Raw genomic sequence first — 16461 nt, forward strand, 5'->3', positions numbered from 1 at the left:
GGGTGATCTCTGGAATAAATGTTGACTGCTGCAATTGCGTTTTTGTGTGCTGCACAGTAAATTAGATAGTTTAAGGCACTGTCGCTACTTCTCATACTAATAACATAATACCATTTGGTGTGTGGACACACTGATTATCTTGAGTATCTTGAGGCAGGAGGCTCAGTAGGAAGTCTATCCTCAGCTCTCATGTGCTGCCTCTATCCTTTCTTTCAAATTGGCTTCATCAGTCCCTCCACTATTCTCTTTGCCACCTTGTTTTCCTCATACTTCCTTAAAACAGCCTTATGAGCTTAAATTCCTAGATCAAAAACCAATGTTAAGATTTAAAAAGGTAAAAGTAGAAAGGTAAATGGTTGAATTGCTTTGGACACATACCCGGATCTCTCCATTGTCATCTCCGGTTGCGAGGCGTCGGCCGTCCCAGGAGAATCGGCAGCTGCGGACACAGTCTTGGTGGCCGCTCAGTGTGTGGACACACTGCCAGGAATCACGGTGCCACAACTAGGAGCAGAAAGTAATGTATCAAGAACACTGAAAAACAGAAATCAGTATATCAGTTGTGTATACATTTTTTTTTTTTAAATGATGACAAAAATGTACAAAAAATGTACACAATTTGACTTGGTTAATGCAAAAATCTGCATGTACTGGACATATTTTCTGGATATAATCAGGTAGCCTAAGCTACCTGATTCTGTAACGATATGGCAACAATCATGAGGATAAAGAAGTTTTATTTAGTCGTCACAGGTATAAATAATCGTGCCAAATGCAGAGTTAATGTTGTTACAGCATTGTTACTGTTAATGAGTGCTCCCTCACTCTCTGCTGTTGTCTTTCCCTCACTTTTTGGATTTCCCTTTTTCTGTTTCCTCCCATCTCTGTCTTTCATCCATTGTTCTCTTTGTATTCCTTCCTTCCTTTCTCTTCCTATCCTAGTCTTTCACTCTGTGTTTCTTCTTAACCCTGGTCGCATCCTGTGCTGCACAGAAAATAACAGGGCTCATAATTAGACACTTCATTTGGCAGCCGGCTAGCTATGTCTGCACACAAAGTCCCATTCATCTGAAGGTCAGGAGAAAAACAAAGAAAAAGAGAAAAAAAATGGGGGAAAGAGAAAGAGAGATGGAGGAAAAGGAATGAGCCTTTTGTGGTGCTCATGGCTGAGACTTCTGGTTTGGCCTCTAGATAGATGGAGACCGGGGACTTTGGTGTTTATGTGTGTTTTGAACTACCAAAGCCTCAACTCGGTCTGGAGAGCAAGGACTATGTGACTGGCTGCTAACCAGCCTCACAACACGCACACACACACACACACACACACACACCTCAATTATCATCTTTGCCAAATCCATAAAACACACATTCTCTCTCACTACCATCCACTGACAGAAGCCAGGTTGGCTGGCAACCCAGTGGCTGTTCTCTACAGTAAGCGTCGACCAAATCCAAATTCCCGTGTGAAACTCTGTGGCGGTGGCTCTAGATCAACTGCTTTAACAAATGCCTGAGAGAGCGGCTTTGCATTGTTTCTTATGCCGGACAGTCAGAAACGCCAGTTGTAATCCATGGCTGACTATTGGATGGATAAGTAAAAATCTAACACTAGACCCACAATCATTTATGATCCAAGAACATGGATGACACTGACAAGAAGCCAGTGTCAAAGAGCGTACAGTCTAAGCACAGTTCAGCCTGTAATGAGCAGCACAGTTCAAATTTCTGTGGACGATAAGTAGGAAAAAGCAATGATTTAAGAGGTGCTTGTGGAAAACCGCTTCTCCAGCCTACTGAGTCAGTCAAAGTCAGGCCAGAGTCCGTGCATTGGTGTTGGTAAACAGCAGCCTGGCAAAATCTACATCCAGACAGGGAGATGGGTCATTTGCTAGTCACGCTGTCTGCCAGGCTGGTGGTTCAGCAGGTCCATGGGCTGCCATTTAGTCAGACTAAATGATCACTGAACATGGGTGTAGGAGGACAGGCTGACCTGCGGCTAGCTCACCAGGCCTTGGGCCAGCTTCTGCGTGCTAACCTCTAAGGTCCCTCGCCTCACTACTGGAGAAACTTTTAGCCTCAGATATCACCCACAGCAGTGAATCCATGTGTATGTGCTGTGAGTATTAAGTTTGGAAGAAGGTTAGAGGCAAGATGCTGATGTGTAATAGGTCAAGTTATTACTGGCAGCACAAACAAATATGTCTCATCCCATGAGTATGACTCTGAGTGTGTGTGTGTGTATAAGTGTTGAACCTTAGCAGTCTTGTCAGCAGAGGTGGTGGCGAAGAAGCATCCATCTGGTGAGACGTGACAGGACAGAATGGCTCCCTGATGTGCCTCGATGTCCTGTAGCTTCTCTCCACTTTCTATGTCCCACACCTTATGGTAAGCCAAGAAACAAAGAGAAAGATGATTTAATATTTGATATCACGCCGCTGTCAACTGTGTTTTGAGGAGGTATGAGTCTGAGCTTCACCTTGACAGTACCATCGAAGGACCAGGACAGCATTCTTGTGTTGGCTGGTGAGTTGGAGAGCAGAGAGAAACATGTGACCCGCTCTTTGTGACCCTGAAGTACTCTGCCCTCCCCAGACTGCCACCTCCACACCTACAGGGGGCAGCAGAAAGATTAAGAAGTCGTGCTTTTCATTTCAGCCCAGTTAAACTTCAATTTATGCTAATGCATCTCTGTAGTTAAAAGTCTAGGTCTGTCTGCAGACTTTATGCCAGTGTGCAGGCAGGTAAATGAGTAGAGACAGGAGTTCAACTGAGCTCAAAGAGGGCAGGACAGACAGAATCACCCAGATCATTTTATCATGCCCTTATGTGCAGGGTTGCACCTTTTCTTCTTCTGAATAGAATCTGTCACGGGTCTAAAGGTTAGAATCCATCACCAGCTAAAATCAGCATCATTATATCTCTTTACATTCACTCTGTGTCTGCACATCTACAACATCTAAATACCCAATTCCTAGCGAGCATATGTCAAACAGCATGAATTTGAAAAGCTTCTGAATAAGTGGCGTATGGTCCGAGAAAAGTGATGGTGTAGGCAGATGCAGCATGAATACGGAATGAGGTGCTGCGCTGTCGGAGAGGGGAGGAAGTGCTGCAGTGGACAGGTCTGTCGGCAAAAAGAAAAGATGAAGAAGGACGAGGACGAGATGAGAGAGGAGGAGAGGAAAGGGGAAATGAGCAACGGAGCATGAACGGTGGGAGTTGACAGAGCGTAACGGCCTGAAATACACACACATACTCACACACAAACACGGAGAGATGCACACGGTCAACACAAGAGAGGGAGGGAGATAAAGAGCTATCGAGAGAGGCACAACCGAAGGCAAAGAGAAGGAAAAGGAAGGAGAGGAGAGGAAAGAGGGGGATGAAGAATGGAGAGGTGAAGAGGCCGACAAAGAAGCTGGTAGAGTGTAACAGGTAGGGGAAGGTGAAGACACTACAGAGACCCGAAATACTGTGAGAATGAGCGATTTAGCAGAGCAGGCAGTTTTACTCGAGGTGAGGAATGGGGAATGGGGGAGGAGAATAATCGATAACGGAGAAGAAAAATGGGAAGCAGGATGGGGGAGGAGGTGAAAGAACACACCATGAATTAGGCAAGAAAAGATGGCGGACAAGGGGAGAAAGTGATGAATGGGAGAAACACAAACAGGAAAACAAAGCAGACAGAGGGAAACAAAAAGCATAAACAGAGGAAGGGAGGAGATGCACACCCTAATGGTGGTGTCCTCGGAGGATGTGATGAGGGTTTGGCCGTTCTGGCTGAACTGGCAATGCAGCACCGTCTTAGTATGTCCCAGCAAAGTGGTCAGAAGCTTCCCAGAGGGCACCTCCAACACCTGAAAGGAAGAAACAAAGAAACATTAGCACCGCAATTATTCAGTGATTACTATGTCTAAAAAAAAGCAAAGCTGGTGCCTGGCCAAAAAAAAAAAACAGAGCTCCTCTGAAAGTCATATCAACTTCACCCCTGGTCTCTAGAATATCTATACAAGCCTCAAATGATAGCTGAGTTTGCCAAGATATACTCAGGGAGGAAAACTGGCCCAGAAAGTTTCCTTAAAAAATCCTGACAAAAAGTCACATTCTGAGGGTACTTGGTTGTACTTGAGGAGGAGAGAGGTGAAGTGTCATTGCTGGCTCGATGGCGATAAGCACATCAAAAAGAAAGTGGAGTTGCAGGAAAAAGTGTGAGCTTGGAGTGCAACCATTCAGTCAGGTCAAGATGGCAGAGGGCTACTGGGGGTCTGACAGCCTGCAGACGTTACCAGGGGAGTTAGAGAACAAAACAGCTTTGAAGCTCAAAAGAATCAGCTTTAAGAAAAAAAAAGTCATTGTGTATCCTCACTTGGGATTGTTGCTCCTGCATAAAACCCTGTTATAATCAGCCCTAGAGATGAGAAACTTTCACAGACTATTTAAGGCTAGTTTTGAGAGAGATGGAAGATTTTGTGACATCTCCATGGCATCCTCAATGTTTACTGGTTGGCTGCTAACACTATGGTCCAGGGACTTCCAGAGGTCCTAGATGGGGTTTTAGGCATGTCTCTAGCAAAAATGTGAAAGCTTTTAGCCACAGTAGCAACATGGCAGCAGAGAAGGCAATGACAGTCTGTGTGTTAGTCCAACACACACTGTTCCTCTAGAGCCACTTTGTGGTTATTATTATTATTATTAGATGAAAACATATAGATTACAGCTGCAATTATAACACCTACTGTGGCAAAACTTCTGTTCTTCATTAGCCTTCTGACAGATCAATCCAGTGATTAAAAAACTCAAATGTAGATTTGCTTCAGTTGGGTCTGCACCTCAGCAAACTTCATAAACAATAAATTACTGAAACTCATACAAAAATCATAATTGGAGAGCACAAATGAAATTCAAAACATGAAACAAACAAAAGTAAGTAAGTATAGCACATTATCTTTAGTCCAATGGGACACCTGTGGTTTTTGAAGCATAAGAGAAAGGTCTGTGACGCTTGGGATTTTACCAGGCTCTAAAATATTTACATCTCAGAGGACAGGGTTGAAATGTCTGAGCAGAACAAGCCTCGGGGCAAGCCAGCCATGTTTGCCAAGCTCTAAGCACTGAGACGCAAGTTTAAAAGCCTGCGAGAAAACGCTTTGGCAAGCTTTACACATCCGGCTCAAGGATTTTTGGGATGTTGCAGTAAAGAAAATGCCTGAGGTTGTTAAAAAAATAGACAAGTTTAAAAGCAGGCTAATGTAAAGAGAAAACATTTGTTTTAAACACCACTGCCAAATGAGTAAACACACTACTGGAGCTTTACAGAACGAATATAAAGCCAAAGAAACATGGATGAAGAAGTGTTGAAGGAATGAGATGGTCAGTGTTGAGGCTGGTCCTGCATGATGAGATGTGACACGCACAATAATGACAACAATCTGCCTATTCTGTTATTAGTATTAAAATGCTCTTTGAAAAAGTCATTAAACTGCCGAAATAGCACACACAAACAGCCCTAAGTGATTCTTGAACATTCTGAAGCACAAACACATGTACACCGGTATTACACTTTCCCTCTCATACCTGAACGCCGCCTGTGCTTAGCCCTACAGCCAGCAGCAACCCCCTGTAAGAGGTCAACAGCCGTCGGATCCTGCGGCCAACCATCCTCAGTACCTGATTAGCTGTCAGCCTTTTTGCCTGGCACAGAACACACACATGCACACAAACACACACTCACAACTGCATACTTTCACAATCATGAAGAAACACACAGTGACTTCCTGTTCTCTCCAGGACGTCTGCCATAAAGACATCAACATCCACATTAGCAGAACAAAGCTGGTATGTCATACTGAGTGGCACTAGGAGCTGTGAGTGGGCCCTGCACTGAAGCTGATGGATTATTAGTCATTTTTTCCTCCAGTAAACTGTTGTAAATAAGCCCAGATGAGGGAAGAGGAAATGAATGCCTTCCACTGCAGCAGTCAGCAGCACCAGGAGCACCCCTGAGCTAGCACCAGGGCTCCCCTTGGTGTTAGCTAAGGGGACTACAACAGCAAAAACTGTGTGAACTCCCTGAGCATTAAAAGCACTTAAAATTAATCTAAATCTGTTGTTGGTGGCAACTGATATAAAACAGCAAACATAGAGTAAAAACAGTGAGTCAAAAACAAAGTGATACACACATCAATTTCTGAGGCAACTCACAGGAAAAGGAGTTCCTTTACTACACAGGAAAAACCTTACATAAGAAAGATTTAGTTAAGATGTTTGTGTGTATTTTGCATGCATCACTTGCTGGCACAAAAAAAAAACTTACTCAGCAGCAAATATCTAATGTTTCTTTTCATTTCCTTCTAGTTGTAAGAACACAGATCACAAATCATCTGTGCTCCTTTAAGTCCTTGTATGCAATAAACCTTCCACTCAAATCTCTTGGTCCAGGCGACAAGAGGTGAGACACATGAAGGGCCAGAGAAGAGCTGTAATTAAAATCATTAACCCTGCACTCATTAAGACTGCAAGACCTTTTAATTAATTAGAGTTACCCTTTGCTGTAGGGTGCTGGTCTGGCCACGACATAGATGCATCAGGGGACTGTGAGTGAGTAAGTGTTTTTGTTTTAATATAGGACAAGAACTTTCAGGGATGTCCTCTACCATTGCTGCTTGTGCATAACATGCAATAGACACATACACTCACAAACAAGCATGGAGAGCAGGAGGACAGACAGAACAAAAGGAGGAAGAAAGATAAAAAAAACAAAAGCGGAAATAAAAAAAAAAAGTAGTACATGACAGAAATGTGAAGTATAAAAATAGAGACTGAAGAGCGTTGAGAATACAAATCACAGGTAAAAAAAAAAAAGAAGTGTGTGGAGGAAGAGAGATGAAAGACCTGACCTGATGTACAGCTGACAGGACAGATAAAGAAGGGTGACAGTGCTAATGTCAGATCTCATGACTCAACATGTCCTGAAAAACACCTCCTACAGCAACGTGGACTGCAGAACACACAAACCTGCTGTCATACATACACACATGCAAACGAACGCACGCAAAGACACAACCTCATGCATACGGACACACAAAAAAGTGAGACTTCACAACCTTGATTCCAGAAATGCGGTTGGCCATAACTATGAATTGTATAGTTGTGTCCGAGTGCACAGGTGGGAATGAGGAAATACTGAAACTTTTATTTGCTGAAGCTGTTTGGAAATTTGCAGTAAAGATGTGAAAATTCATGGATTGAAACTAATTTCATTAGAGGAACAGACAAGAAGGAAGGAACCACAACATGTCAAATTTACATTTCTCTGTTTTTGTACAGATTAAATAACAAGATATGATATGTTAATTAGTATCTAAGGAAGTGCTGGTAGGGGAGTTTAAGCTAAGCAAACTGTCTCCTGGCAGTTTCATATTTAATATGAGAGTGGTATCAGCTTCTCATCTAACTCTCAGCAAGAAAGGGACAAGTGTATTCCCCAAATTGTCAAACTATTCCTCAGTGCAGATAAGTCCCACGGCCCCCACAGACTGACTTGTATTTTCCCATGTAATGAAAAAACGTGAGTATGCAAGAGGAAACACATATATCTACTGCACCTCATCAGGTGTTTTGTACCTGTACGGTGCCATCCTCTTGGCCAAGGGCAACCGCAGGAGGCTGTCTGCACATACAGGTACACCGAATCCTGGACGACTTCTCTTCTGACTGGAACAGCACTGATCCCGTCCGGCCATCACGCACCTGACCCAAACACACACTGTTTTACATGACAGCCTGATATGGGCATAGTACAGTCATACCTGTCTGAACTTGATCTCACACTTAAAGAAGCATCCCAGCTTCACATTCCTGCTTCAAGTAGGCGACTGCGTTTTATTTGTTCATTCAAACCCTCTCCTCTGTTTTCCCTGCGGTTCACCTGCAGTCTGTTGCAGTTGTCTGCCGCTGACACAATGATTTCTTCATCACTGAAGAGAACATCAGAGTCTCTCTTCAGGCAGACGGCTGAGGAGGTGTGAACCTTCTTAGTCTCCCATAACTACAAAACAAAAAACACAAGACATGAAAAGTCAAGCAAAAAACAACACTGTGTTTTACTTTTCTCATGTTAAATGTAATCTAATCTTAATTAGAACAATATTGATAGTATCTGTGCAAGCTCACGCACCAATGTAACTGTATCACACACACTTAGTCAGTCTTACTCACTCTGACAGTCTGGTCGTCGGAGCAAGAGAGCAGCTCCGAGCCATCAGGAGAGAACTGAACACGCTGGACCCAACTCAGGTGCCCACTGCAATCGGCCATCTTTTTATTGGCCTCCAAGTCCCACAGCTAGAAGACACACACACATATAAACTATCTGCAATCAAGCAATGAAGTATGATCTCTTGTTTTTAACACAGCAGAACAAAAAAAAAGAGATAAAGAGATGTGTGTGTGTATGTGTGAGTGTGCGTGTGTGTGAGTGTGCGTGTGTGTGTGTGTGTGAGGGAATGTCTTAAACCTCCACAGCGTAGTTTGAGAATGCAATGGCCAGCAGGTTACTGGTTGGGCAGGCGTGACAGTATTGCACGGTGCTCAGACGATTTGTTCTGATCTCCAACAACATATCTGACGTCTCCACATCAAACACCTGAGAAGCAGTGGGAGACACACAACACTTCAGCACTGTCACATTTTTGTACTGCAATGTGTACTGATACCAAAATGTATGTAATAAGCTAAGATCAGCAGATAATATCTAACATACCAATCTACATTTGGGCTGTACAATATATCCTCCAATTCATTATGTATAGTGTGCAGTTTGTATTGGATTATGAAAAAGTATGATCTTGTGCCTGAACATTAAAACCCGAGGCAAAATTGCATCATTAAAGTCTCCTTTACAAGAAACAAGCTGAGACACCTCTGCAGTGCTTGAGTTGTTTCCTAGAATATGAACTAATAAAGACGTAGAGGACGCCAACAGACTGATTACAGGACAAGACTGACTGATTTTGTAAAGCTCAGGAGAGGAGGGGCTGCTCACATTTACAACCAGGACACACACTCTTTAGACTCACTAGAAGACAAACTGACAAACAACCTCTCATTCCTGTCTCCTTCAATAATATGGCACACCAACAACGAGGGCAGGGAGGATGAGATGAACCTTTTGGTGTTCGTCACGTATTCGGCATTGCCCACAAAGCAACACACTACAGCAAATCACATCATGAGTTCTACTCATTAAAATATAAATATACCCTTTAGAACGAATGTTCACAGTCCAAAACGCTCACCAAAACAGCGTTCCTGGCAGCACATATGATACGTTTGCCATCTGCAGTCCAGGTGCTGCACTTGACAAGGACCTCTTCATCGCCCTCTGTAAACATGCTGCTCACATTGATCGTCTTCCACTCATTGGCAGACGACACCCGAAATAGCTGCATACACACATCAACACACAAAAACACACACACAAGTTGGAGCATGTCAACACAGAATAAGGCTGTAAGTACCGTAGCACCAGTATACAGTATACAGTAGTACTGTACTTACTTTTTATTGTCAAAATCCATAACTTCTGAACATTTTTTTGAATTGATGTTACAAATCACAATAAAAATGAGTGCATCCAACTCTCATCAGTCATGTACAGTTTAAAGTACACTGCCTTAGAATAGAACAGCTTTAAAGTATCTAGTTTAACGGCACTCACCTTAACAGTGCCATCGTTGGAGGAGGTGGATAAATAGGTGTCGTCAGGGGAGAAACAGCAGTGGTTGACTGGCTCAGAGTGGCCAAACATGGTGTTCTGAGAGGATGGCTTGTTGAGGTTCCACACCTACAGAAACAGAAAAATACAATGAGAAAGAGAGAGAGAAAGACAAGAGAAGAATAAAGTAGAAAGAGAGACAGGAGCAGAGAAAGAACTAGAAACATAGCAAATGGTACTAAAATTTAATAGAACTTACTCTTCTCATTTCCTATACATGGTTATTTATTCATCTTTTAGTGCAATGTATGAAAAAATACATAGGTAATAACGGGTAATAATAAAACTTGCTGGAAAACACAAACTCACACACCTTGACATTCAAGAAATCGTCGTTGGAGCAGGTGGCCAGGAGGACGCGTCGTTTCATGTTTGTAAACTGACAGTGGTTGATCTGCTCTTTGTGCTCCTCCTCAAAGACCCTCAGGAGAACGGCTCGCTCCACATTCCACACCTTGGCGACACACAGTTTTGAGAATTTTAGGATAAAATGACAGAAAAATTACTTTTTTAAAGTTTTAAAATCAATATGTATTTTACTTGCTTGTTTGTTGCTGTAAACAAGTTGGTTATAATGGACAACTGGACCGTTATCTGCTTACCTTTACTTTCCTGTCACTAGAGCAGGTTGCTAGGAGACAGTCATCGGGGGAGAAGGCACAGCAGAGCACCTCATCGTCATGGGCCTGGATCTCCATGAGCTTCTCGCCTGAGGTGCTTTTAAACACCTGAGCACACAGAAATGCAGTTGCAGCAATTACATGCCATTAAGTGTATGCAGAAAAAAATAATTCAGTACAGAAGAAGTACTGAATTACTTATTAGAACCACTTTACTTCAGATTCACTTCTGGATTCAGAGGTGTGAATGTTCACTGTTAAAATTTTACAGAGAATTACTGCTCAGTGATTATAAATTTCTGCTATAACTTTTGTGTAATTCTTAGATTTTTTTTTAAATAAACAGGCTTATGGCCTTAAAGGTGGATCACTCTTCATATGATCCAGTATTTATTTCCCTTCATAATTTTACACACACACACAGACTCAAAGAAACACATCTGCTTTGATACCTTGAGTGTCTTGCTGGCTCCACAGGTGGCGATCTTGACTCCGTCATGGGAGAAGCAGGCAGAATTGACAGAACCTTGGTGGGGGTGGATCACCAGACGGCAAAGACTCTCTACACTGTTCTTATTCCTGGACAAAAAAAAAAACACACTCAAACTCAGCTCAGTGATTTTAAAGCTGCAAGAGCTACTAATAAGGATAAAATAGTCTGCTTGTTTGGGTTTCTAGAACAATGTTGCAGTGATCCATAGGTGCACAACAAAGTTACAGTCACACAGACACCATAATAAATTGTTTGCTTGCTTGCGTACGTCCAGTCAAAGTAGAGTTGCCCTGTGCTGGCTCGGTCCTGTGCCTCCTGCAGAGCCTGCCTGTAGACCTCGGAGGTGTGCGGCTGAGACAGAGCAAGCTGCACCACATCAGGGAAAGGACGCTGCTCCAGCTGGTGGCCGTTCAGAGACAGAAACTCTTGGAACTGACTGCGTACTTCACTGTTCTGGTAGAACAGAAAAAACAAAAGGACTGCTTTTACATAAACACAGGAGTGAATCAGCCCTTTCAAAAATGTATTCCATTGTGATTAGCTGAAAAAGATACAAAACTCATTGTTCATCCATAAATAAATAAATTTTTCAGTTATACTGCATGTGGTCTGTATTTCATGTCTATTTTGATGCCTTCTTACAATACATGTCCTAGTTAAACAGGTGTGTAGCCCCATGCTTCCTCGCTTGTGTCCGATAAACCATTTGCCAATTATTAAATCTGCCCTCTGGCAATGATGAAAATTGGAAAGGGACCAGGGGACAGCCAAAATATGGAAGGGCAAAAAACTTTGTAAGCTTTGTAAAGGAGATAATCAAAAACAACTTTTTTATTTTTTTTTAATTTAATTCACGAAATTTCATGGAGAGGGCAACAAACCTGCATTTTTCCTGAGGCAGAACCCATTTATTATTATTTATATATTACACATTTCACATTTTAATGACGAAGCTTATACCATTACCTTCTATTATCATAGACATGTCATACATAGAGAAGTTATCAGCTGACCTCTTTGTCCAGAATTGGTCCATACTCCACATAGTCATTGATAAGGTGGGCTGGACCCATTATCTTGGCTTTGATCCTAACCCAGTCCAGAGAAAACATGAGGGAGTAGAGCTCCTAGACAGAAACAAAATGAGACAGGACACCATGAAAAAGAGAGACACTGTGACAGTCATGAGCAGTTTTATAAAATGATTATACAGAATGGTGATATTGCTTAGATATGATTCCTCTGAAAATTGAGAGGCTAAAATTATTGTATAAACCCGTGTGTGTGTGTGTGTGTACATATCTTTGTCTGTGTGTGTGTGTGTGTGTGTTACCTGGGAAAGGTTGGCTTTAGCCATGTGGTAGGTCAAAAATCTGATCCAATAAAGACATTCTTCATCTCCTGAGGTGGGAGGACCATCTCTGTAGTGCTGCTGATACTGATGCACCACTTTAGTGTGAAGGGTCTGAATATGAAAGTATTTTTTAACGACTTGTTAATTGTTAATGTTTTAATTATACCCACTGCTTATCAGCCCCTTTTAGCTGTTGTAAAAACGCAGCTGTAAATCAGCTTGTATGGCACTACTTGCTTAATTGACAATACTGGCCACAATACTGGCCACAAAGACTGAAATCCAACAGTTTGAGAACTCACCTCAAGCTGGGTGCGGTTCTGCTCCACCAGGAAGTCCAGCTGAAGGTCATGGAGGTAATACAGGTAGGGTTTATTGTTACTGTCCACAAAAAGCAGAGACTTGTTGACAAACTCCTCGAGAATGTCTTCCACCTCCTCCGGCTCCAGGTCCCACAGAATAGACAGCACCTGAGAGAAGGAATAACATTGTGTTCTGTGTAATCTTTGAAGTGATGGAGTCCAGTGTCTTATTTTTTTCTGTAGAAGAGAATCTGGGGATACTGTCCAAATACTGGAACATAGTGGGATGTTATGTTAAGAACATTCAAAACAGAATTAAGTGCCTCACAGAATAAAATAAAGAGCCAACAGAGTCATGTCAAACATGTTTTTTGTGTAGCCAAACCTTAGCAGGGATTTTAATGTCCTTCTCTAGCACAGTGAGGTCCTTGTAGAGCTCTCGATGTTCATCAGGCAGGACCTCAATGCTCGCAGCCATGGCCTGGTCCAGGGCGTCGTAGTCATAAGATGATGACTTCCGTATACGCTTGAACTGCTTCTGCTGCAGCTGGCAGAGGTAGTAACGCCAACGGTTGGGTTTCTCTTTGAGCAGAGCCCCGATCAAGGATACCACCAGAGGGGAGCCTGAGATGATGGCACAGAGAGGCAGAAAAATATGTGTTAAGGCACAGTTTGTGAGCAAAAGCATAACCCCATAAAAAGAACCTGCAAGAGGACAACACAGCTAAGTCTGTGTTACTATTATATTCTGATGCTGTTAAATGTTCATTTACATCATTAACATTTTTAAATGTAGAATTTAATCAGATTTTTCTTTTCTTTTTTAAACCAATGAGAAATGGTGAAATATTTTATATCATATGCCAATTTGTACACGTAACAATGACTAAATGACAGACTACATGTTTCAGTTTGCAGACCTTTACATTCTCTGACAATGCTGCGAGCCTCCTCAGGTAGTGTGTGGAGTTTAGTATTAGTATACAGAGCGAGGATCTCCAGTCCTTTGCTTTCATCCAGACCACTCTCCACTTCCACCTCATATCTAGCACCTACAAAATAAAATCATAAGTACAGTGCACACATTTTGTAGGCACGACAGACTTTTCCAGTATAAAGTCAATAACAGAAGGTTTCATTGATTCAAGTTTGCATGTGTATAGTGACCAGAATAAATTACAGGGTACATACCACTAACTGAATCAGTAAGGCTTCTGTTTCTGGTGGTCAGAAGTATCCGACACTGGATATCAAATACCTTCAGCACTGCACTGTCCCAGATGTCATCTAGAATCAACAGAGTTCTAAAAAACAGAAAAAAAAACAGCAACTGATAAGAGACAGAAAAAGCTGAACTGTATTTACCACAGCATGTAACAAGTATAATTAGCAGACTAAACACAGTAAACACAGAAGCAATTCAACAAATGGCTTAAACTCCAACTGTGACTGATATTACTACAAAATTTACTCTTATTAGGATTATCTGAGCATGGCAACCTCGGATATCTGCGCAGCATGAGGAACCGCAGACGCTCCTTGGCTTCATCGAGAGAGCTAGGGGGCCGGTGGAGGGAATGGGAATCCAGGCTCTGCTCCAGACGGAAACACAATGACTGGATCTTCACCAGCAGGTCTGGTTTGTCCAGTTGGCCAATGGACAACCAGTGGATGCCTCCAGGAAAGCACTCTGCAGACAGAGGCCAGAGGAGGGTGAGGAAAGAAAACAGAGGTCAGAGGCGTAAAAGGTGCAAAACTACTGAAAGCTTACTGCTAAGCAACCATGTTCGAAACTGTAACTTCAGTGAAAATGGAAATCAGTCCAGGATTACGTCAGATTTTTTTTACATTTTTGAAGGCTTTTTCTTTCTGTAATCTTGGACTGTTTCAAAGTAATGTATACTGACAGTTAGTAATAGGCAGCATGGGTCAAAGATGATTCACCTTCGATGATCCTGTGGTCTCTGACAGCCTCCGCAGCCAGTACTGATTTGCCCGAGCCAGCCATCCCGAAGACAGTGACCCAGCCAGGCTCCTTTTGCAGCCGGTAGAGCTTCTCTCTGACCCGATTCAAAAGCTCTGGTCGGCTGACAAAAACCACAGGCCTCTGTGGTACACCACCTTCACTCAGCATCATCTGAACTGTTACACAAACAGGAAGAGGACTTATATTACAGGTGCAACAGCAGAAAACTTCAGCTGATGTGTTAACCCAACACGTCTAACCAAAATAGCACAGTCGGCCAACCAGCAGTTACCACACATGAAATGATTTTCTCCAACACTCACAGACTCCCACACACTTACAGCACAACCTTCCAAACCTCCACTCTCTCCACCCACAACTTCCCCCTTCCTCACCATAAGATGTGGAGCCATTGGAGGAGCTCTTATGTGCACTAGGTGAGATCTGCGGTAGGTCATCATGAAGCATATTGGCCAAATCATTATATGCCTCCTTGACCAGGGCGTTGTAGAAGGAGACATAGGCACGGTTGTCCTTCCTCAGCAGCAGCTCCAGCAGAGCCACAGCCTGATCCTTCCTGGTGGGCTGGTGAGAGAGACAGTAGCAATGAGATGTGGATATGAGGGTTCTCATTTGAACTGAAAGCCAACTCGTAAACATACAGGGAGCAGGAAGAAAACATGACAAGATATAAAAAAAGTGCAGGTAATACAGGTTCCATGTTATAAATGATTTCCCCTTTGCCCTCCACATCTTCAGCTGAGGCTCACCTGAGTCCTGATCCTCTCCTCCTCATCCACACTCATCACACCATCACTGACCATGTGGTCCATCAGGTATGACGGCTTGATGTCTTCTTCCAGTTTGTGGCGAAAGCGCAGCAGACAGCTCCGCGCCCTTTCCTCCAGCGCCATCTCTGCACAGAACACCAACCATGCAGGATGCCGCTGTACTGCAAAACAGATTAAATGTGGTGAGGGTTGGAGGATCTGTTCTGTGGGGAGGGGGGGGGGGGGGGGGGGTGAAATACACTATCTGACTAAAAGTACAATGAAACCCAAACATTACACTTGTATGTGATTATGTGATTGCTGAACATGTCATTTGACGGTCAGACCTTTGTTGCATGTTATCTCCCCTACAATCTAAAAAAGGCCAAAACTACTTTTAAAATGACTTGGAACAAAGGGGACAAAGCCAGGCCATGGAAACAGAGCTAAAACAATTTAAACTATACAAGTAATTTAAACTATAAAATTAATAAGTTGCTATTTTGATTGTCCATTAATAGTTTGAAAAAGGCTACTTTACAGTGGGCTCAGGTTAATTGTAATGGGCATTCTCCATTTTCTTTTTCAATAAACTGAGAAAGTAATTGTCAGATTAATTGATAAGGAATACTTTTCAGTTGCAGCCCCACACGAAAAACTAAACTACAACACAAAAATATGTGGACATTTCTGTTCACATAGTGTTACAACTATACATCATAAATACTAAAAGAGAAACGGGAATAGGAAGATACAAAAAGTGAAAATACTAGTGCTTATTAGCTGCTCACAGAGGCCTGACGGAGGTGAAACTATACCATGTAGAAGTGACATTTAACAGAGTTTAACAATTTGCTCTAGAGTAATACAGTTAAAGTTTAGCTTAACGTGACCAACCCGGTTAACATAACATTTGTGTATTAATTTATTCTTAACAACGTTTAGTATCAACAAAATGGTGTGAGGACAGTTACTTTTAAACAGCTCTACAGTGTCTGTCAATCTGAAAATGAATTTAGAAACTGCAGGTCCGGGTCTAAACTTAACTCTAGTTACATACTTTATCGCGACCTTTCATCTTATCGCTCACCAACGCAGGACAAACATTCAATACATTCAATACTTGTCTCGACAAGTTCAGTCACTCTAACCTGATAAAATGAAACAAAGAAAGAAACCTC

General features: G+C 42.4%; 1 protein-coding gene across 5 annotated transcripts in view; it reads right to left on the reverse strand.

Annotated features, from left to right (window-relative positions):
* apaf1 (apoptotic peptidase activating factor 1) overlaps nucleotides 1–16461 on the reverse strand; it is a 32616-nt gene that overhangs the window by 15991 nt on the left and 164 nt on the right. The window contains exons 2-26 of one of the 5 annotated variants that reach the window (XM_041030149.1): nucleotides 15281–15470; nucleotides 14906–15095; nucleotides 14489–14686; nucleotides 14045–14234; nucleotides 13736–13848; nucleotides 13465–13596; nucleotides 12930–13168; nucleotides 12545–12712; nucleotides 12222–12353; nucleotides 11902–12015; nucleotides 11157–11341; nucleotides 10848–10974; nucleotides 10378–10503; nucleotides 10089–10229; nucleotides 9719–9844; nucleotides 9297–9443; nucleotides 8516–8644; nucleotides 8218–8343; nucleotides 7928–8047; nucleotides 7624–7749; nucleotides 5575–5691; nucleotides 3732–3857; nucleotides 2477–2608; nucleotides 2254–2379; nucleotides 379–504 (exon numbers count right to left, since the gene is read on the reverse strand). In XM_041030149.1, the coding sequence (XP_040886083.1) occupies nucleotides 379–504; nucleotides 2254–2379; nucleotides 2477–2608; nucleotides 3732–3857; nucleotides 5575–5691; nucleotides 7624–7749; nucleotides 7928–8047; nucleotides 8218–8343; nucleotides 8516–8644; nucleotides 9297–9443; nucleotides 9719–9844; nucleotides 10089–10229; nucleotides 10378–10503; nucleotides 10848–10974; nucleotides 11157–11341; nucleotides 11902–12015; nucleotides 12222–12353; nucleotides 12545–12712; nucleotides 12930–13168; nucleotides 13465–13596; nucleotides 13736–13848; nucleotides 14045–14234; nucleotides 14489–14686; nucleotides 14906–15095; nucleotides 15281–15424 (3600 nt within the window). In that variant the 5' untranslated portion in view covers nucleotides 15425–15470. Of the gene's footprint in view, nucleotides 1–378; nucleotides 505–2253; nucleotides 2380–2476; nucleotides 2609–3731; nucleotides 3858–5574; nucleotides 5692–7623; nucleotides 7750–7927; nucleotides 8048–8217; nucleotides 8344–8515; nucleotides 8645–9296; nucleotides 9444–9718; nucleotides 9845–10088; nucleotides 10230–10377; nucleotides 10504–10847; nucleotides 10975–11156; nucleotides 11342–11901; nucleotides 12016–12221; nucleotides 12354–12544; nucleotides 12713–12929; nucleotides 13169–13464; nucleotides 13597–13735; nucleotides 13849–14044; nucleotides 14235–14488; nucleotides 14687–14905; nucleotides 15096–15280; nucleotides 15505–16461 lie in introns of all 5 variants that reach the window. The other 4 variants (XM_041030148.1, XM_041030145.1, XM_041030146.1 and 1 more) reach the window with 4 other exon arrangements.

This window comes from Toxotes jaculatrix, chromosome 22 (assembly GCF_017976425.1).
Source record: "Toxotes jaculatrix isolate fToxJac2 chromosome 22, fToxJac2.pri, whole genome shotgun sequence".
Lineage (NCBI taxonomy): Eukaryota > Metazoa > Chordata > Actinopteri > Toxotidae > Toxotes > Toxotes jaculatrix.